The sequence below is a fragment of the Trematomus bernacchii genome, unplaced genomic scaffold (assembly GCF_902827165.1).
Source record: "Trematomus bernacchii unplaced genomic scaffold, fTreBer1.1, whole genome shotgun sequence".
Classification (NCBI taxonomy): domain Eukaryota; kingdom Metazoa; phylum Chordata; class Actinopteri; order Perciformes; family Nototheniidae; genus Trematomus; species Trematomus bernacchii.
In genome coordinates this window covers 164,850-188,346 of record NW_022987700.1, presented here as the reverse complement: position 1 = coordinate 188,346, position 23,497 = coordinate 164,850, and the positions used below count along the sequence as shown (strand labels likewise).

At 40.2% G+C, this 23,497-nt stretch overlaps 1 protein-coding gene across 1 annotated transcript in view; it reads left to right on the top strand.

Moving 5' to 3' along the window:
- Positions 1-23,497, top strand: part of LOC117490064 (glutamate receptor 4-like) — a 107,611-nt gene that overhangs the window by 16,137 nt on the left and 67,977 nt on the right. The window contains exons 3-8 of the mRNA XM_034139653.1: positions 1,585-1,769; positions 5,831-5,884; positions 8,846-9,004; positions 13,385-13,552; positions 15,370-15,474; positions 19,003-19,113. Of these exons, the coding sequence (XP_033995544.1) occupies positions 1,585-1,769; positions 5,831-5,884; positions 8,846-9,004; positions 13,385-13,552; positions 15,370-15,474; positions 19,003-19,113 (782 nt within the window). The remainder of the gene's footprint in view (positions 1-1,584; positions 1,770-5,830; positions 5,885-8,845; positions 9,005-13,384; positions 13,553-15,369; positions 15,475-19,002; positions 19,114-23,497) is intronic.

Below are 23,497 nucleotides of genomic sequence, written 5' to 3'. Positions count from 1 at the left end.
CATATTCAGATTATTAGCTAATACAAATATATAACACTGATTCTCCAGATAAGGGACAAAACATTATAAGGCCTTCTTTGTGTTTAAAATCATCAATGAATTATTAATGATTAAATGTTAGTGTTAATAGTTGATTGATCCATAAATCAACTTATACGTAAACATTGGTACGTAATATGTTAATGAGCTCCACCATAAGCAGCTATGAACACATGAATGCATCAATGATCATAATCCACTCGTTTAATGGACTATTACGCATTACGTTTGGTACTTTAAGTATATTTTCATTCTTATATTTTGCACTTTTACTCAAATAAGATTTAAAGGCAGGACTTTTACTGTAACAGAGTATTTTCTGATGTTTTTGACACTACTTTAAATCCACTTCATTCATGTGTTAGTGCTGTTGTCATTCTGTTGTCATTATGTTGTCAGGGTGAAATGTTTGACAGGAAATGCTTTCATTTTGAAGTGCAAGTATGTGTCCTGCTCTCGCTCTTTACCTGTTATGTTTTGAAATGAATACGAGTATGTCGAGTGCGTTTTCCCGTCTTCTACCGTTCTTGTTGGAAAACTGTTATATTCATATAAAGTAAAAACGTTCAGTTTGGACAAGACTCGCTTTGTCCTTGTGTGTGTGTGTGTGTGTGTGTGTGTGTGTGTGTGTGTGTGTGTGTGCGTGCGTGCGTGCGTGCGTGCGTGCGTGCGTGCGTGCGTGCGTGCGTGCGTGCGTGCGTGCGTGCGTGCGTGCGTGCGTGCGTGCGTGCGTGCGTGCGTGCGTGCGTGCGTGCGTGCGTGCGTGCGTGCTGGCACAGACCTCCCTCTAATGGGGAGCGAGGTGGAGGGGGGGGGGGGTCGGGATGCCAGAGTGCGGGTTAATCTTGTAATTGGGAGCAAAGGGAGACGGGTTGCCAGGTTGTGATGGCTTCCAGGAGGGAACGTTTAAGAGGGACATCTGTTCCTGCTGCTCTTCCTCTCCTCGTCGTCTTCAGACACAAACATGACAGCGAGACCCCCAAAAGAGTTGAGTGTTACACCACCTGCTCCTCGACTGGACAGAAAGACAGGGTCTGGTTGGAGAAACATAACATATTTATATTTAGAGGGCATCTTTTGGATTTGAAAGGGTTCATCTTGCCAAGGATTTTGTGTAAATTGAAGCCAGTTTGCAAGTTACAGCACGGTCACATGACTTCACGTCGACACCGCTAAGCTAAAGGAGGCTAATGTTGGACGTGATGACGTTTAGTCGTCTCCTTTAGACACTTGTTAGCAACCGCCGTTTTCAAATTCACCAGTGGGGTATTTACTGATGTATTTTATGTCGTAGAACAAAATGTTAAAATCTCTTCAACTTGTGTTAACCTCAGACCTCTTATCAGGATAACAACAATAGAAACACAGTAAAACGATTATCTTCCAGACAAGGGGACAGGAAGTGAGAACATTCTGACTCAGTGTTTGAGGACTCACTCCTGCACCACCTATTGACTAATACAGTCTCATCATGCATTATGATCCAGTGAATGATCCTCAGATACTCTTCCCTGTTTTCATTCTCCTCCTGTGTGTGTGCTTCAGGATACGCCATCTTGCAGTCCATCATGGAGAAGGCGGGACAAAACAACTGGCAGGTCAGCGCCATCTGCGTGGAAAGCTTCAACGACGCGAGTTACCGCCGGCTGCTGGAGGATCTGGACCGGAGGCATGAGAAGAAGTTTGTGATCGACCTCGAGGCCGAGCGGCTGCAGAACATGCTGGAACAGGTGAAGCTACCTTTACACTGCATTTAGGTTTGAGCCGTTATTATTAACAGGTTTGAAAGTGGATTTGTGCTTCAGGGATCATCACTTTGTTTTACCTCCAAATCAACTTCATTTAGGTGATGGACAATTACGCATTCCTTTTTGTTACTTCAAGTATATTTTGATTCTTATACTTTGCACTTTTACTTAACTAAAATGTAAAGGCAGGACTTTTACTGTCTGAGTATTTTCAGATGTTTTTGTCACTACTGTTGCTTAAAAAATCCACTTGCATTCACAGTGTGTGTGTGTGTGTGTGTGTGTGTGTGTGTGTGTGTGTGTGTGTGTGTGTGCGTGCGTGCGTGCGTGCGTGCGTGCGTGCGTGCGTGCGTGCGTGCGTGCGTGCGTGCGTGCGTGCGTGCGTGCGTGCGTGCGTGCGTGCGTGCGTACGTGTGTGAAATGAGCGAAAGTAATTTCATTATTTTGGTAGTAATTCCAGTAAACTGCTCTTTCAATTAGTTTTATTAAAGCATCTGCAGATCAAACCGTGAGCTGATATTTTAATGATCAGATTATTAAATATATGTATTCTGAATGGGAATAATGAGTCTAAAATGATACACTCTCTAATTATATCCAAATAATAGCCATTAGTTATTTTTTCCAAATCATGCAGCGCTACTGAACAGAAATGACAGAAATGAATACTTAACAAACTGTCAGTCTGTGTTGCTCATTAGAGTAAACAGTCTGTTCTGATCTCCGGTGGAGCGGTTTGGCACAAACACACTCAGAATATGATGTTTCTTCCTCCTCCTCCTCCTCTTCCTCCTCTTCCTCCTGTTTCCCCCGGGCGACAGGTGTCTCTGTAAATGTTCAATTATTCAGCAAATCTCCTCGCTGACATCTGTCAGTTATTTACTTCTTTACAGATGTGTGTAGGAGTCTTTCTACTCCTCCCTGCCACAGAATATTCTTATTTATATATATATTTTAAAGCACAGAACAGATGAGAGCTGTGCGACATTACAGAGCAATCAGTAAGAGTACAAAGTGGATCAATCTCAGCTTCAGCTCACAGTGAAACAGGTGAGACGTAAAGCTTCAGCTCACAGTGAAACAGGTGAGACGTAAAGCTTCAGCTCACAGTGAAACAGGTGAGACGTAAAGCTTCAGCTCACAGTGAAACAGGTGAGACGTAAAGCTTCAGTTCACAGTGAAACAGGTGAGACGTAAAGCTTCAGCTCACAGTGAAACAGGTGAGACGTAAAGCTTCAGCTCACAGTGAAACAGGTGAGACGTAAAGCTTCAGCTCACAGTGAAACAGGTGAGACGTAAAGCTTCAGCTCACAGTGAAACAGGTGAGACGTAAAGCTTCAGTTCACAGTGTAACAGGTGAGACGTAAAGCTTCAGCTCACAGTGAAACAGGTGAGACGTAAAGACAGAAAGATGCATCCTTCTATCCTTTCCTAGTTGGAGATGAAAGGTGTTTCCTCCACAAGGAGAGCCATGCAGGGACATGGGGGTCTCTTCAAAATATATTAGATATAAATAAATCAGGTGTCCACCTACTGCAGTTAAACATGATATTGTAAAATGAAAGTAGCCTCAATAAATTCAGGCAGGTACGTCTTCCTATAATATACTGATCTTTGTTTCACTGGAATAAATATCTACCTTTTTATCATCATTTATGCCCAAAATGACCTTAAACCCTTTAATATTGATAAAGAACCATTTTTGAGGATTTGATGCACAAATGAAATACATGTAATAATACAAGTACTCAGATCTTGTACTTGAGTAAAAGTAGAAGTACTCAGATCTTGTACTTGAGTAAAAGTAGAAGTACTCAGATCTTGTACTTGAGTAAAAGTAGAAGTACTCAGATCTTGTACTTGAGTAAAAGTAGAAGTACTCAGATCTTGTTCTTGAGTAAAAGTAGAAGTACTCAGATCTTGTACTTGAGTAAAAGTAGAAGTACTCAGATCTTGTACTTGAGTAAAAGTAGAAGTACTCAGATCTTGTACTTGAGTAAAAGTAGAAGTACTCAGATCTTGTACTTGAGTAAAAGTAGAAGTACTCAGATCTTGTACTTGAGTAACAGTAGAAGTACTCAGATCTTGTACTTGAGTAAAAGTAGAAGTACTCAGATCTTGTACTTGAGTAACAGTAGAAGTACTCAGATCTTGTACTTGAGTAAAAGTAGAAGTACTCAGATCTTGTACTTGAGTAACAGTAGAAGTACTCAGATCTTGTACTTGAGTAACAGTAGAAGTACTCAGATCTTGTACTTGAGTAAAAGTAGAAGTACTCAGATCTTGTACTTGAGTAAAAGTAGAAGTACTCACTTGTACTTAGTTACTTTACACCACTGGTAACTGATTCCCTGACAAAGAGGCATTTGGAGGTTTCTATCAGGATTACAGAGTTAGTTCAAACCTAAAAAGAGCATCTAGTGTTTGTTGTAAAGGATCGGATGTTCTCTCTTCTCTTAGAGCTGTTCTGTAGGATCATACTTTAAGGGTTCTACTGCCTGAATGTGCTTTATGAAAGGCAGGTGTTCCTATATGTTAAATGTAACAGACGACATGTAACCCTCCCAAGTCCTGGATCTATTTCATGGTGTTTTCATCTCTGCATCTGTCCAGCTCCTCCTCTGCAGAACGAGGATCTGTCATTTGACCTCATGAGCTGCTTATTTCCAGCCGGTCAGAACGAGGCTCACGAGCCTCCAGATGTTTCTCTGAATGTCAGAGCACGAGATCTGTGAAAACAAACCTGTTTCATTTACAGACGGGAAGCTAACCTGCTGCAGGCTCATGTGTGAGAAACTGTACCTTAGCTGCAGAGTTTAAAGGTACAACGTGAAACAAGAGAGTTTTTATCAACTTTAATCAAGAAAACGGTACTTTTTACATCTTCTTTGAATATTTGTAAGGTTGTCGTTGTCATGAATTGTATTTTAATTTTAAGCCCAATCTTAGCCAAACTTGGTCTTTTTTTAACTCTATTTACATAAAAGATTCATTTTGAGCAAATGACTCACATCCCATTCAGCGCTTCCTGTAATTATTCACTAATGAAAACATAATGATTATGAATATATTATATTCCATTTCGGCCAATAAATCCCCTGTAACCTTACAAAAACATGGCTTTTAAAATGAATGTCCGAGAAGTTTAAAAGCACTAAATACATCAGCAATGTTAATGTTAAAGCTCTCGAACCTGAATAAACACTAAAGTCAGATGTGGAGCGTTACAGTAAATGTCATCATTAACATAAAGGCTTCAGCAGAAGGTTCAATATAAACGTCCTGTTTTACAAAGATCACTGGCATTAATACATCCTCTAATTATCATCTCTTATGCACAGAATGACCTTCTGGATAAACCATTACACATTTTAGACCTTATTTCAAGCAAACAACGAAAACACACAAAAAAAAACATTGACTTCCAGGTGAAGGACAGGAAGTGCTAAAATGCTGTCAAATGTTTACGTTGAGGACTCATTCCTGCACCACTTTGTAGACTAATAGATGTTAAACGTCTCAGTAGTGTGTTATTGTATTATAATTGTGATACAGATCAATATAAGGTGAGTGTGTTTGATTTGAAATCTTGCATATCGCAGCTGTGTCTTCATCTTAATTGACGCCCGCATTAACCGGACGTCCAGTAGGATTTTCCAGCAGATGTCAGCTCTTTGTGTGTGTGTGTGTGTGTGTGTGTGTGTGTGTGTGTGTGTGTGTGTGTGTGTGTGTGTGTGTGTGTGTATGTGTGTATGTGTGTGTGTGTGTGTGTGTGTTGCGTAGGAGTGTCGAGAAGCATTGGCACGTCTCTGAAAGCGTGAAGTGTTTATTTCCTCGGTGACACGCCTGCCTGTTCATTTGTTTAGACGTCCGATCTTCCATGGATTAAACAACACACACACACACACACACACACACACACACACACACACACACACACACACACACACACACACCTGTCACACGCATCATTTACTGTAATTAACGTATGCTCTGCTGTAATCCACTCACATTAACGTTGAGTTGTGCTTGGCTCCCTGCAGATCGTCAGCGTGGGGAAACATGTCAAAGGCTACCATTACATCATGGCCAACCTGGTGAGGAATATATTCATTTGTCTGTCACTTCATTTCTTTCCTGTATTTCTCTCTTTATTTCCAACATTTGGTTCACTCCCAAATGTTCCTGTGCTTTCTGTGTGTTTATTGTCCAACGATGTCAAGATGTAAAGGCTGTATTGTCATGCAGGGCCGTGGGAAGTAGGGGTACTGAGGGTGCTGCAGCACCCCCTGATGGAGGACAGGGAATCTGCACGTCCACAAGATTAAATGGAAATATAATACAAATATCATTTTTTTTTAAACAAATTTTCAGCCTTGATGTAACAACATTCATAATTAAGTAAAGATAACACCCTTTTCACCCTGGTTACATTTTCCATTTGCCCTGTACGATGTAAGTGATGAAAGTGGGGGATGTTTGCTTATCAGGCGCCCGCAGCTCAAAGCCAAAGTGAGAGAGAGAGAGAGGGCTCACCGGTAGGCTACCGGCGGGGATTGTTGTTAGCTTCGGTTGCGCTAACGGATATAAGAAGCTGTTTCTACAATAATGTGGAGGGAGAGTTCTCTCCTGTCAGCCTGAGAGGCTCAGTGAGGTAAAGGACTCTGAGGGTTTAGATAGTTCACTTTAGTCTCAGTTATCTCCGTGGGTCTCAAACGGTTTGGAAAATGTAACCAAGGCACTCCTTTATAATTATTAGGATAAATAAAAACAGGTTTGAAATCATTCCAGTGTATACTATAGTCTATAGGACAGTAAACCAAACATATCGTTTAAAACTGGAGAGATTAAAAAATATGCATGAATAAATAAATGTTAACTTGGTAAAATAAGATGTAGGCTAAATGAACAACAAAAATAAAACAAGTTACATGTATTTGTTATTGGCTATGGTACATTATTGGTTATGTTCACATGTTTGTTTGTAGCCTTTATTTAACCAGCTTAAAAAATCCCATTGAGATCAACGATCTCTTTTTCAAGGGAGACCTTCGGATATACACATACTTCTTTGATTATTAAAATGTAAACCGATCTTTTTCGAATCATATGGGTTTTTAAAGTTGTACCCCCTAGATCAGGTCTCTAGTAATTGGGCGCTCAAAGTGCACCAGATTGAAGCATTTTACTTTAAAATGTAAAAAAAAAAAAATCTTCCCGGACCCCCCTAGAGGATGTGACGTCCACCCCCCAATTAAAACATGTTCATACAATACTGAATGCATTTGAAGCCTTTTTATATAAACTGTCCACCATGTCAATAAGTTTCTCTTTTTGTAGTGTATTGGTCTAGAGGTTTTTCATTGCCAGCTAAAATCTTGCATATAGGGCAGCCCATTGGTCAGAACCAGCCCTGGTGTCATCCCCACAGCACCCCCCATTTGAAACATGTTCCCACGGCTATGTTGTCATGTGTAAGATAGCTACAGCATATTTTGGCAATGAAAGGAATAATAATTAAATAAAGAAATATCTTGGCAATAATAATAATAATAATAATAATAATAATTATTATTATTATTATTATTATTACTATTAATAATAATAATAATAATAATAATAATATATAAAATTAATAGTAACACTTGTAAAATAAATAAAAAATAAATATATAAATTGATCATAATAATACAAATAATAATAATTGTTCACCCCCCGTCTGAAACCAGAGCCCAGTCTACTCTGATTGGTTGCTGGCCGGCTCTGTTGTGATTGGTCAACCTCTTAGAGATGTCCCGCCCCCTTTAGCCTATCACGTGCAATGTGTAGGAGCGCTAGCCAATTGGAGCGGGATTGTTCCGTAGTGATGTCACTGTATTAGAGAAGTAAACAAAAGTGTCCAATTAATGTGTCTTTATATATCTGAGTTTTTTCAATATATGCTACTTTATACTTCTACTCCTCTGCATTTCAGAAGCTAATATTGTGTTTTTAACTCCATTACATTTATCCGACAGCTTTTTACATATTCAGATTATTAACTAATACAAAAATAGCCTATCACGTACGTACAATGTGTTGGAGCGCTAGCCAATAGGAGCCCGATCATTACATAGTGATGGAGGGCGTTACTCAAAAAGCATAACAGGGCCTCTTTTAATATATTTTTGAATTTTCTGTGTGTTGGTGTCGAGTGTTCCGTAGTGATGTCACAGTGTTCCGTAGTGATGTCACAGTGTTCCGTAGGGATGTCACAGTGTTCTGTAGTGATGTCACAGTGTTCCGTAGTGATGTCACCGTGTTCAGTAGTGATGTCACAGTGTTCCGTAGTGATGTCACCGTGTTCAGTAGTGATGTCACCGTGTTCCGTAGTGATGTCACCGTGTTCCGTACTGATGTCACAGTGTTCCGTAGTGATGTCACAGTGTTCCGTAGTGATGTCACCGTGTTCCGTAGTGATGTCACAGTGTTCCGTAGTGATGTCACAGTGTTCCGTAGTGATGTCACCGTGTTCCGTAGTGATGTCACAGTGTTCCGTAGTGATGTCACAGTGTTCCGGAATGGAAGAATTCCTTTATATATTTTTTTCCAGTTTTTCTGTCCCTGGATTCAGTTTTTCTGTGTTTTCTCTCTCGTTTCCTCCTCAGGGTTTTAAGGGCATTCATCTGGAGAGTTTCATGCATGGCTTGAACCATTAACAAATTCTAAAATTAAAAAAATATTATATTGAAAATAATACAATTCTAAAAAAACAAATTACTCTGTAAAAAAAACATGAAATGACCTTGTTTGAGTTTAAAATGGTGCATAAACACAGGAATTAGGTCTAGGTTGATATAAAGGAAAGGATAAAAGCGTACTGGGGGCTTTTTAAACATAATGTTCTGGAATTTAAGAAGTCATTTGATTTGTTTCCAGTTTTTCTGTCCCTGGATTCAGTTTCTCTCTCTTTTCTCTCCTCAGGGTTTTAAGGACATTAATCTGGAGCGCATTTTTTCCAGTTTTTCTGTCCCTGGATTCAGCGTTTTCTCTGGTTTCTCTCTGGTTTCTCTCCTCAGGGTTTTAAGGACATTAATCTGGAGCGTTTTATGCACGGCGGAGCGAACGTGACGGGCTTCCAGCTGGTGGACTTCAGTAACCCCATGGTCATAAAGCTGATGCAGCGCTGGAACAAACTGGACCAGAGGGAGTACCCCGGCTCCGACGCCCCCCCCAAGGTATGTCTAACGGTAATGCACTTTGTCTGTTTTTTGGGAGGGGATTTTGGGGTATTTTAGGGATTAGAATTAGTGCCGATTCAATGATTGGTTTTGGTGTATAATGGTGCATAAACACAGGAATGAATTTGATTTACAGTAAAGCAGCAACTATCGAACTTTTTGTGAAACCATTATCCAGTTCTTAAAGCAAAAATATTATATTGAAAATAATACAATTCTGAAGAAAAAAAAGACATTATTTATTAAGAAAATGACAAATTACTCTGTAAAAATAACCATACAATGATCTTGTGTTAGTGCTTAATGGTACATAAAGCCAGTAATAAGGTCTAGGTTGATACAAAGGAAAGGGTAAAAGGACCTTTTTAAACAAGCAGCTCTTGCATGGTACATTATATTCAAACAGAGTTCAGTTTGGCTTGATATAAGATGATAAGTCTTAGCAAGATCAGCGGACTTCACAGTGCAAAAACGTACAGTATGCATTCAAAGAAAGGTGCATAGTCGTGTGAATTACTGCACATGCTTTCTGTGCTTTAATAATTCCTGAGGTGACTGGAGTTGTTGCAACAGCGAGAAAACAGCAGATGCAGCAAAGAAAGATAACACCAGGAACAGAACAGTGTCAGATAAGATGAATATAATAATGTGCAAGGTGAGCACACAACACGCACAGAACTGCATTAAAAACTGACTTAATGCAAAAAATAATAAATAGCAAACTGTGATAAAACGTGTGCACACAGCAGCGATCTGCTCCATCTCGTCCAACGCTTTCCTACAGCACAGATGTGACAGATTGACCCACATTGTTCTCTTGCACACGGATTTAAAATGGCACTGGGGCAAGAAGGCATCACGCCACGGTGGTCAGAAAAACCTCCGAGCAGATCTGTGTCCAACTAAGATTTATATTTTAAAATCCAGAAGCAGTGGAGTGGAAACGCTGTGAGTCAGGCAGTGTGTAGTGTGTCGTGTGTGTGATGGATTCAGGGGGTTCAAATTAAAAGTTTACACCACAGGGCGATATCACATGACGGTGTGTGTGTGTGTGTGTGTGTGTGTGTGTGTGTGTGTGTGTGTGTGTGTGTGTGTGTGTGTGTGTGTGTGTGTGTGTGTGTGTGTGTGTGTGTGTGTGTGTGTTTGTGTTTGTGTGTGTGTGTGTGTGTGTGTGTGTGTGTTTGTGTTTGTGTGTGTGTGTGTGTGTGTATCCCCACTCCATTTCTTGATAAATTGCTCTCTCTCTCACTCCTGGAAAATCCACTCAGACTAAATTACTCGGCTCCCCCATTAAGTTTGTCCACAGCGCGGTTTCTTTCTCCTGATATATTAACAGCAGCGGTGAGTTTGGGCTTTCCCCCGGCAGCTTTAACTCACTTTGTGAAGACAAATGCAATGCCTGCTGTTTGAAAGTAACAGCAATCAGCAGGTAGTGAGCTAATGAGAGATTCCTGTGGTTTCACAAAAGTTATCTTTCTATTCACCTCATGCTTCAACTGCTCTAAGGCGTTTCCATAGTGCCTTATTTTTGTTTGTTTGTTTGTAGCCTTTATTTAACCAGGTTAAAAAATCCCATTGAGATCAACGATCTCTTTTTCAAGGGAGACCTGCGGTACATTAGTTACACATAAAAACAAACAGAAAACAAAAGGACATCACAACATAATTACAGGGGTATACATTAGCAACCTATTTACATTGACAGGTATCCAATAACATAAAAGTAACATTTTGTGTTGGTTCTTCCTGTTAAAGCGTAATTGCTATTACATTGCATAGCGTTACCGTCTTTACCAACCTTTAACTGCCAGATAAACAGCTTTTAAGGTTTTTAATAAGCTATTATTAAATAATAACACTTTAAAAGAAAATAAACTAACCATTTAGATTACCAATATGTGATTAGTTTATCCAAATAGCACAAAGTTGGGAATTTACAGCCATGTTTGAGACTTCTGGCTCTGTGAAAGAGACGTCAACACACACGTCAACAATGTTTTTATACTTGCTCTCACTGCCAGAACATAGACACAGGTCCTCACTGCAAGAAATCAAATAGTAATTCAAATTTAAATTCAAGAGAGCCAGTAGTTTTGCCATAGCTAGATAGTAACAATGATCCAGCTAGCTTGATAGATAGGTAGCTAACTTAAGATAGATAACTAGTTAGATTTAAATCGAACGTAATCTAGCTTCTAAAGTAGATAGCTAACTTTCGATAGCAAGCATGTTAGGTAGAAAGCTAATGTAAGCTAGCCAGCTTCTTAGATAGCTAATGTTTGCTAGTTAGCTTGTAAAATACATAGCTAACGTTCTCTAGCTAGCTAGATAGCTAACGTTCACTAGCTAAATAGCATCAGTGCTGTCCGACCAAGATCTTTGCATTCACACCTGGTATTCCTAAGCATTGTTTTGTGGTTTTACACATTTGTTTAGTTTTTAAATAAGGCAGGAGACTTACCATTTCAGATTACCAATGTATGATTAGTTCATCCAGATAACACATATTTGGGAATTGAAAGCCATGTTTAAGACTTAAGAAGCTGTGTGAAAGAAGCCAGTTGTCTTAAAAACAATGTGTTGCTGCCTGAACAGTAGACACAGGTCTTCACTGCAGATTTAATCACATGTAATCAAATAATAATTCAAATTTAAATTACGAGAGCCAGTAATTTGGCCATAACTAGCTAGATAGCCAATATTATCCAGCTAGCTTGTTATAAGATAGATAACTAGTTAGATTTAAATTGAACGTAATCTAGCTTGTAAAGTAGATAGCTAACTTTCGATAGCAAGCATGTTAGGTAGAAAGCTTACGTGACCTAGCCAGCTTTTACATTGCTAATATTCGCTAGTTAGCTTGTAAAATACATTGCTAACGTTCTGTAGTTAGCTAGATAGCTAACGTTCGCTAGCTAAATAGCCGATCAAGATTTTAACATTTATTTATACCTGGTATTTTTACTCTTTTTTTGTTGTTTTACACATTTGTTTAGTTTATAAATGGCTTTAAGTCTGGCTTTCGTCATCTGACTGACCACGGAAAGAATCAATCAAAGAGACAATCATTATTTAATAATAAATAATTATACGTCTGTATTAGCAGTGTGTATTCAGTCCTGCCTTTCATGAGTTTATTCTGCACCTCCAGTGTTTGTGTGTGTGTTTCTTTAGGCGTGCTTGTCAAACAGTAGCATGGGAATAGAGAGCAGCAGAGCGCCATAATGTCACAGTGAGCGGTGGGATAATGAATAGGATCCACCCCGAGCTGGAGGCAAAGTTAATGAACTCCTGATAGCCGGGATAATTAATGCCAGACTTCTTCCCGTTCTGGACAAAACACTCGCCTTTCTCCCCTCTTTTCTCCATCTTCCTGCCTCTCTGGAGGTGAGCTTTAGGGAAATATGTCTCGTGACAGGTAGTGGGATTTGTCTCGATGCAAATAATCAAGGTCAAATAAGGATTAGGGGAGAATGAAAGTGAGTATATGCCCTTTCCTTTTGCAGAAATAATGAGTGAAAGTGCTGCTCCTCTGCAACACGAGGCACTGCAGGAACTCTGTGTGTGTGTGTGTGTGTGTGTGTGTGTGTGTGTGTGTGTGTGTGTGTGTGTGTGTGTGCGTGTGTGTGTGTGTGTGTGTGTGTGTGTGTGTGTGTGTGTGTGTGTGTGTGTGTGTGTGTGTGTGTGTGTGTGTGTGTGTGTGTGTGTGTGTGTGTGTGTGTGTGTGTGTGTATTGTATATACACCAAAACAGACTGAACAGCAAGGGAGCTAAAGACTGTAATTTACAAAATCACATGGTGCTGGGGTTTTGTTTCCACTTAAATAAATCCAATAAGTCTGTGTTGTTGAACACCTGTCGGAGGGTTACTTTAGAAATCTAATCTGTTACAATAACTACATTCCGTTAGTTTCGGATTACCTCATTATCAAATATGATGCAAAATAATAACAAGAGACAATAAACAACAATCAGATGTTTTTGACTTAAGTGAACGTAACAATATAACCATAGAAAAGAAGAAACCAATATGTTTGATATTAAAAATATGGTAGGTAGGTAGGTAGGTAGGTAGGTAGGTAGGTAGGTAGGTAGGTAGGTAGGTAGGTAGGTAGGTAGGTAGGTAGGTAGGTAGGTAGGTAGGTAGGTAGGTAGGTAGGTAGGTAGGTAGGTAGGTAGGTAGGTAGGTAGGTAGGTAGGTAGGTAGGTAGGTAGGTAGGTAGGTAGGTAGGTAGGTAGGTAGGTAGGTAGGTAGGTAGAAAGAAACCACTATATTTGACATAAAAAATGATTACGTAATCTCGTTACATGTAACCTTTTACTCCCCAAACCAGTGTTGTTGTGATGTTCAGTTATTTTCTCTTCTTTGTTCCTCAGTACACGTCAGCGCTGACCTATGACGGGGTGATGGTGATGGCCGAGGCGTTCAGGAATCTCCGCCGGCAGAAAGTAGATATTTCCAGACGGGGAAACGCTGGCGATTGTCTCGCTAACCCCGCCGCCCCGTGGAACCAAGGAATCGATATGGAGCGCACCCTCAAACAGGTGAGAGAGAGAGAGGCAAAAGGAGAGATTTCCTCCTGATTTGAACTAAACTACCCCTAAAATAACAGACTGACGTTATATGCTGTCTAAAAAAAAAAAACGTTAGATATTTCCTACAGTAGCATGCGTAGCGAAGGCAGTAAGTTTACTTAAAAGTAGTAATTCGCAGCTTTTAACTGCAATCTGTTGAGTTGTAATCAATCAATCAAATTATTCAAGGGGCAGGCTTTAATACTTAACCAATTCCTTCCTGTTTTAATACCTGTAACATGACCGTTTTTCCAAATCCTGCTAAAAGACATTAGTCGTTTAATCCTAGATATATTCTTAAGGTGATAGTAGGGTGAATTTGTAATTTTCTCAATGTGACTATACTTTAAATTCTTGTCAGAGTCCATGAATACACCTAGATTTCTGGCTTTTCCCATTGTTTTTAACCGATTTAAGCTCAGCGCTGACTTTATTCGTTCCTTCTTGGCTCCAAAAACAATTACCTAAATTGTATCTTTGTCTAATTGAAGAAAGTTCTGGCACATCCAGTCATTGATTGGTTTAATGCACTTACTCAGTGCTTGTTATGTAAATGTGTAAGTTGTCTGCATAGCTATGGTATCTTATTTTGATGTTTTCCATTATCTGAATCAGTTGTAGCAAGTAGATGTTAAAGAGAAGAGGCCCCAGGATAGAGCCTTGAGGAACCCCACATATCATTATTGTCAACTCAGATGTGTAGATACCTATAGGAACAACGTGTTTCCTTTCCTTTAAGTAGGATTCAAAGGAGTCCCACACAGTTTTCCAGTAGATATAGTAATATGTTGTGGTCAATATGCACTGGTGTAGTGTCATTAATTCTAACATTATCAGTCCAATCTATGGTTTTTTTCAAACAGAAAGAGCTCAACATCTCCTGAAATCCATTTTTGTTACCCCTTCCTTTATTTACATAACAAACATACTTATGTTAAGCCAAACCAAGACGTTTCTCTAATCTAACCAAGCACTTTTGTTTTGGTCCACTTTACCTCACAATAAACACCTTAATCCAGAAGAAATACGTAATTGAGGATGCAGTTATTACAGCCTTGTCTCCTAAGTAATTACATGTCCATACAACAAAATTGCATTGTCAATAATGCATTAATGCCACAATTATTTTGTCCTGCAACATTTGATTGCCCAGTTTACATGTTTTGTGCATGGAGCAACACGTATAATATAATAATAATAATTGGGAGGGATGGGCACCACGGCAGGGCAGGAGGTGAACTGGGACCTCTCCAAGTAGCAGTCCACACTCCATATTTAGGTCTGGTCGGGGGACTTGAACCGGCGACCCTGCAGCTCACAGTCCAAGCCACTACTGACTGAACCACTCAGTCAGTAGTCACTGAGCCACCTGCGTTTTTGCAGAATCACTGTAGTTCTGTCTATCACTCTCAAACAGACTTGACATTTCTAGCTTTAAATATCATACCATCATATCATTATTTCCTGTTCTCCTTCTACAATACAATATAATACAAAGGGGCTTTATTGGCATGACCACATTTTAAACATAATATTGCCAAAGCATTCAGCACAAGGCGTTATAACAGAACAAAACTCAAATCAACACTAAATGTAAATGTCAACAACACATGTGGCACAACAGCATAGCACAAAACATACTGTATATGCCAACAACTCGTTCTGAATGTCTTTTAACACTTTGTGAAAAGCTTGTTTTTTCCCCTTTGAAGGATGTGCTGCAGTATTTCCTTCACCCTTTCTGTGCAGTAAATTAATACTGTTTGTTATTCCTGTGCTGTCCTCAGGTCCGGCTGCAGGGATTAACAGGTAATGTCCAGTTTGACCACTATGGCCGCAGGGTCAACTACACAATGGACGTGTTTGAGCTGAAGAATAATGGACCGCGACGGGTAAAGCACCACAACACACTGCCTACATTTCTGATATGGATGTATATGTGTCTAGTCTCTATATTTTAGCATATGCAATATATTCCTTTTGCTGTCATGTGAAACGTCTGAAGGCTGGGGCGACAACTGAATATATATTGTGACATTTTCTATTATCATAAGTAGGATGTAAAAAAAAAAAAAAGCTATGGGTGTGACAGGATGGATGTCTGCCGGCAGAATTTAGCAGAAAATGGGAAAAAGAGAGAGAGAGAGAGAGAGCGAGAGAGAGAGACAGAGGGATTGTGAGAGTGATGGCGAGAGGATGAAATGAAATAGAGAGCAATCAGGTAGAGGGGGGAGGAAGGGAGGAAGCAGACAGGAAGAACCATCAATCAGACACTGCTTTGGCCTGTCTTTGCACAGCGAGGGTCCTGTCAGGACACAGTGTGGGTGTGTGTGTGTGTGTGTTCCCGTATGTTCCTCAATCATCCCAATGCCCCTACACACAGGAGGCATTGGCCAATCACAGCTCTCCATTCCCGCCGGCTGCCCACCTTGTTCGCTGACTTATAGCGGCTTGTAGTTGCTGTCAAAGCTCTTTGTCTATTAAAAGATCCATCACTTTGACACTGGATTGGTTTATAGAGTGGTGCAGAAATGGGTCCTAAAACACAAATTGAGTCAGTATATTAGCACTTTCTGTTAGCTTGTCTGGAGGTCAATGGTTTTCTGAACATGTTTTTGGATGTACGCCTAAAATAAGGTCTGGGTATGGTTTACACAAGCTGAAGAGATTTTTGTCCTATGATATAAAACACGTCAGTAAATACCCCACGGGTGGATTTAAAAAACGGTGGTTGCTAGCAAGTGTCTAAATGAGACGACTTAACGTCATCACGGGCAACATTTGCCGCCTTTAGCTTAGCGGCGGTGACGTGACGTCATGTGACCGTGCTGTAGTTCCTTTATAGCCCAACATTAGCCTCCTTTAGCTTAGCGGTGGTGGCGTGAAGTCATGTGACTGTGCTGTAGTTCCTTTATAGCCCAACATTAGCCACCTTTAGCTTAGCGGTGGTGACATGAAGTCATGTGACCGTGCTGTAGTTCCTTTATAGCCCAACATTAGCCGCCTTTAGCTTAGCGGTGGTGAAATGAAGTCATGTGACCGTGCTGTAGTTCCTTTATAGCCCAACATTAGCCTCCTTTAGCTTAGCGGTGGTGGCGTGAAGTCATGTGACTGTGCTGTAGTTCCTTTATAGCCCAACATTAGCCACCTTTAGCTTAGCGGTGGTGACATGAAGTCATGTGACCGTGCTGTAGTTCCTTTATAGCCCAACATTAGCCTCCTTTAGCTTAGCGGTGGTGGCGTGAAGTCATGTGACTGTGCTGTAGTTCCTTTATAGCCCAACATTAGCCACCTTTAGCTTAGCGGTGGTGATGTGAAGTCATGTGACCGTGCTGTAGTTCCTTTATAGCCCAACATTAGCCTCCTTTAGCTTAGCGGTGGTGGCGTGAAGTCATGTGACTGTGCTGTAGTTCCTTTATAGCCCAACATTAGCCACCTTTAGCTTAGCGGTGGTGACATGAAGTCATGTGACCGTGCTGTAGTTCCTTTATAGCCCAACATTAGCCGCCTTTAGCTTAGCGGTGGTGAAATGAAGTCATGTGACCGTGCTGTAGTTCCTTTATAGCCCAACATTAGCCGCCTTTAGCTTAGCGGTGGTGACGTGAAGTCATGTGACCGTGCTGTAGTTCCTTTATAGCCCAACATTAGCCGCCTTTAGCTTAGCGGTGGTGACGTGAAGTCATGTGACCGTGCTGTAGTTCCTTTATAGCCCAACATTAGCCTCCTTTAGCTTAGCAGTGGTGACGTGAAGTCATGTGACCGTGCTGTAGTTCCTTTATAGCCCAACATTAGCCACCTTTAGCTTAGTGGTGGTGATGTGAAGTCATGTGACCGTGCTGTAGTTCCTTTATAGCCCAACATTAGCCACCTTTAGCTTAGCGGTGGTGACGTGAAGTCATGTGACCGTGCTGTAGTTCCTTTATAGCCCAACATTAGCCGCCTTTAGCTTAGCGGTGGTGACATGAAGTCATGTGACCGTGCTGTAGTTCCTTTATAGCCCAACATTAGCCGCCTTTAGCTTAGCGGTGGTGACATGAAGTCATGTGACCGTGCTGTAGTTCCTTTATAGCCCAACATTAGCTCTTTAATTCTTAATTATAAAGGAGTGTTAGTAGAGAGGGGGGTAGAGATTATCCTGCTGAACAAACATCATAAACGTTGAGGTTATTTACTTCCTACTCTGAAGTCTAATGGAAAAATCCCATTGTCTTTTCTGTTGAGGGAACTAGAGAGATTCTAACTTCAAAAATACATCATCCCTTCACCACTTTATAAAAAATCCCATTTTGTAGTGCATGCAGCTGCTCTCTACAGACGGAGGATGCAAATGCTGTGACCGCGACATATCATGTCTGTCAGTTCCAGTCGGTCAGTTTGACCCTGAAGGACTGAAGACGACAGATCTGTCAGGAGAACATGAAATGTCTTTCGGAGAAAAGAAGCAGCTCAACATTGGGCTTAAAATTGGAATATTGCATGAGAACAGGGGAATGAGTCAATGTTAAGACTGTTTTAAAGTTGAATCACAGCTTGATGAATGCATGATTTGAAATGACAACAACATGAGCATGAAAGTGCTATTTTGGATTTGGAAACCACAGTTTAACGAAATAATGTTGAATCTACCGACCTGCTGTGACCAAGGCTTTTATATTTAACATTCTTTTCATTTTCAACACAATTCAAAGACCTTCACTGAAAACAAAACGTACCAAACACAGATATATATATATAATAAGATATTGAATGGCTTTTCAGTCAACATTAATTTGACAAACCATACAATACAATAGGTCCAATTCAGGGGAAACATTACCGGATCTTCTCCAAGTTTAATCAAAATCAGGCCATAGCTTTTCTGTAATCCTGCTAACAAATCATCAGGAAAACATGTCATATTTTACAAAGAAATATTTACATTGATCAAGACTCATCATAGAATAAAACCACACATTTTGACACTTACTACTTTGATTGTAGTGAAAATACAAGACTCTTTTTGTGACACATATTTTTTTTTTTCTCACAAATGTTGGCTTTTTCTTGAAATACCACAACGTTAGCATCGAATAGTTGCAGTAGAGAAATAAATAGTTCAGGTGTCAGAGAAGCAATAAGAGTGAAACACAGAATAGAACAGGTAAGAGTTCACACAGGGATAATACATCAAATAAATGTAAGATACATAAGACCATTTTGACTTACCAAAACTTAGCATTTTTGTGACGATATATCAACATAGAGCTTTTCCTCCATGTTCTTTGACATCAAATGATGTCAAGCCAATAGCTCCACTTCCTGTTAACACATCAGGGATTGCATCAAAGCAAATTGTGCATGCTGCATTATACAATATGTTTGCATGCACACATGAACACACACACACACATACACCATCTAACTTCTTGATTTCCCTGCAGATCGGCTACTGGAACGATGCCGACAAACTGGTTCTGATCCAGGACTCTCCGCTGCATCCTAACGACACGTCTGGCATCGAAAACCGAACCGTTGTAGTGACCACCATCATGGTAAGAGACCGGCAAACAAAACACACACACAAACACACACAAACACACACAAACAAACACACACACACATGCAGACCTGTTCTTAGGAATATGTAACGCGAGGAGACTTTACGTAAGGGATAATGTGCAGCGATTATCCCACTTATTACACGGCTATGCACTAAATGAACCGGCGACTTGACTCACAATATTGATTTAAAAAAAGAAAATCCCTTTAGTGTTTACTTCCTGTCTGTCTTCTTCTGCTGTTCCCTTTAGTGTTTACTTCCTGTCTGTCTTCTTCTGTTGTTCCCTTTAGTGTTTACTTCCTGTCTGTCTTCTTCTGTTGTTCCCTTTAGTGTTTACTTCCTGTCTGTCTTCTTCTGCTGTTCCCTTTAGTGTTTACTTCCTGTCTGTCTGTCTTCTTCTGCTGTTCCCTTTAGTGTTTACTTCCTGTCTGTCTTATTCTGTTGTTCCCTTTAGTGTTTACTTCCTGTCTGTCTTCTTCTGTTGTTCCCTTTAGTGTTTACTTTCTGTCTGTCTGTCTTCTTCTGCTGTTCCCTTTAGTGTTTACTTCCTGTCTGTCTTCTTCTGTTGTTCCCTTTAGTGTTTACTTCCTGTCTGTCTTCTTCTGTTGTTCCCTTTAGTGTTTACTTCCTGTCTGTCTGTCTTCTTCTGCTGTTCCCTTTAGTGTTTACTTCCTGTCTGTCTTCTTCTGTTGTTCCCTTTAGTGTTTACTTCCTGTCTGTCTTCTTCTGTTGTTCCCTTTAGTGTTTACTTCCTGTCTGTCTTCTTCTGCTGTTCCCTTTAGTGTTTACTTCCTGTCTGTCTTCTCCTGTTGTTCCCTTTAGTGTTTACTTCCTGTCTGTCTTCTTCTGTTGTTCCCTTTAGTGTTTACTTCCTGTCTGTCTGTCTTCTTCTGCTGTTCCCTTTAGTGTTTACTTCCTGTCTGTCTTCTTCTGTTGTTCCCTTTAGTGTTTACTTCCTGTCTGTCTTCTTCTGTTGTTCCCTTTAGTGTTTACTTCCTGTCTGTCTTCTTCTGCTGTTCCCTTTAGTGTTTACTTCCTGTCTGTCTTCTTCTGTTGTTCCCTTTAGTGTTTACTTCCCGTCTGTCTTCTTCTGCTGTTCCCTTTAGTGTTTACTTCCTGTCTGTCTTCTTCTGCTGTTCCCTTTAGTGTTTACTTACTGTCTGAAAATATATTATACTTTATTTTTTTGGCCACAGCTGGCGTTAAATTGACCGGACTGATATGACTGCACATAGTCCCTTGATCCTCCTTAGCAACGGTCTGTTCTCCTTAGCAACGGTCTGTTCTCCTTAGAAACAGTCTGCGAGCAAAAAATAGCAGACCCCCAGAATGTCCAAATTGACCAATCAGCATTGAGCATTCAACTAAGCCGTGTAATCATACCTAGTAAATCTTATAAGCAGTATAAGCAGAGTCAAGATTTCAGTGGCTATACATCACACATCCTTCTTCATAAATCTTTATTTACAACCTGACATAATATGGTGTTCACCGGCCTCTTGTTAAGTACCTCCGTTTTAAGTATTACTTTGAATTTGGAAGTTTTCCTCTGTTACGCCTTTTCCTGATTAGCCTTGAATTCCTCGGTAATTCTTCTTTTTGACGCCACATTTTATCATTGATGCAAACATACTATACTTTTACATTTTAAAAACAAAACTGCTTTGGGATTTAAGGCATACAATAAGGCATGTTTCTTTGCTTGGATTTACTTGTACTGCCTGTAGAGGAATTAGTTTGTATATTGAGCAAAGTTCATGTATGGTAGACCAATTTAAAAACCAAACAGTAAAATATTTGTTTGGGTTACCAGCCTTCAACTGGGAGCAATCCATAAAAAAATACCAATTATACACCAATAGACGCCCCAATATACCAGAATTAAAGAGCAGCTACGATAGGGAAATGTGTGTTTTGGATATCCCACTTAACTCCTTGAACATCACATTGATTACATCCTAGAATTTATAGGAAATATGCAAACTGTGGGCTGATTTCAGCTCTTACCCTCCCCCCGAAGGCCCTTGTGTTGAGTGCTATGACTGACAAATGTTCAGGGATTAAACATGCTTTGTTACAACATAATCAGTAAAGAGACTCTTAAAGAAATGGGCTTTTCTTGTTATTACCTCAATAGAAACTACTCCAGAATCAACTACCGTCACTTACATTCTCTTTTATGGCACCAATAAACATCTTGCTGAGCAGTCACACAGCTGCTGTTACTGAGGTCCCTATTGCACGGATAAAAGACTTCATAAAACACAGCTTCAGAATCAGAACATTTTTCACACATGACAGGAAATGAATGGTATTTGCATGGTCTATATGTGGCTGTAGCAGTGACTCTGACATGCAGGACAACAGGCAGGTTGAGCTGATTGCAGGAGGGAAGGAGGTGAACATGGAGAGTCACAGCTCAGCACAATCCTCCCTCTTTCCAGCCCCTGATGAGGAACCCCATTTTAAGAAACTGAGCCCCAGTTGGACGCAAGCAGGATTTGAAAAGCCCCTTAATGGCAGTGATGGAAACAGCTACCCCTCACGCCCGAGCCCAAATGAAGCCCTAAAGACACGGGGCGAGAGGAGACACACTGCAACATTGTTAATGGAGAAAGTGAACGAGAAATGGAGCAACTCAGAGGCGTAATGGAGCCGCTCGAGAGGAAAATGAAATGCAAATGGAGGGAGGAAGACACTGTCTTTTTTAAAGACGGTGCTCACGGATGGAAACCCATTGAGGCTCTCTGACAGCACAGTATCTGTTCACTAAACCAGCTCCACTACACCTGTGTGTTAGAGTCATGCATTGTGTGTTTGTGTGGCTTGAATCCCATCCTGAGTTGAAGAAGCCTAGAATATTCAGCTGATGAAGCACCGACCCTTTTACCACTTATGGTTCAAACGCAAAAGTGTCAGTTCTTCCAGTTTTTATTTGGGATCATTCACCGCTACAATTTAACTATGTAATTGTTTTACTGTACCACATCAACCCTCTGTTAGAGGTTGTAGGATGACATGAAAATGGCCCAAAATCTTACATGACCAAATTTTTTGCTAACTATCACAGCACAGAATCACATCAGCCGGTCGTACTGCAGAAAGCTCATGTGGACAATTTATAAAGACTCTCACTGCCACAGTTTTCAAATGAGTCAAAACAAGTCTTCATAGCTGAATCCAATTCAGTCAGTGTGCTATTTAGCTAGCAAATGTAGCTATCAAGCTAACTTGCGGATGTTAGCTATCTATCTAACAAGCTAGCTAGCTAACGTTTCTTATCTGATGAGTAAACTAGCTTGTGTTAGTTAACAATCTTATTTGAAAGCTAGCTTACGTGTGCTATCTATTCAACTAGTTAGCTAGCTTAAGTTAGCTACCTATCCAATAAGCTGGCTAGCCAATGTTCAACACAGTCTCACGGCATTTCGTGTTATAGTCACGAAATGAATCTATTTAAAAGCAATGTAAATAATAACAAATTTGAAGGAAAAAAAGATGACATAAAATACAGATGTCAGTATTCTGAGGCTCTGAGCCATTTCTTTTCCTCGCGAACTTACCTACCCCACCTTTAAGGTAAGATATTGAGTAAGAACATGTTTTTATGAACCACACAGCTTCTGGTCTTCCAAGACCCGACCGGACAAAAAGACGTGTTGCAGGCACGAAACATACTACCAATAGAAATACATTGCTTTTAAAATCGTTCTGTGTGACACGAAAAAAAGGTGAAAATCGTGTTGGTGAACACGAATCAATAGATTACATTAATTTCGTGACAACACGAAATGCCGTGAGACTGGGTTGCAATGTTAGCTAAAGTTAGCTACCGCCACATTTGTCGATCTCATGATTTAAATTGAAATATTATTTATATCTCGATGATTATCTTGCAATGCAGGATTGTGTCTGCCCTTCTGGCTGAAACCAACCGGCTGCTCTCAAACAGCAGCAGCTCCAAACATGGCTGTAAATTCCCAAATATGCGTCATTTGGACAAACTATTCACAGATCGGTAACCTATTACAAGTTAATTCAGAAGCTTATAAACAGTTTCTTTGGCAAGTAATGTTTGATAAAGCTAAGTCATAGTAATTACAGTTTAACCAGATGTACCAACATATTAAGGCAATGCTGAGCGCCCTACAGCAGCACAAGGTGTCACTTCCTCTGACTACCTGCCCCAGCGTACAGTCCATTACACACTTCCTGTTAGCATTAAAACAGCTTAGAAAGACTGATGCTCTCATAATCATCCCTTTTCATATCCATCAGGCTTTTATGCAGCATGGTATTACAGTAACATTACAGTTACGGCTGCCTTTCACGCTTTAACTGTTGGTGAGAGTCATGTTTGTTTAAACTTAATGAAG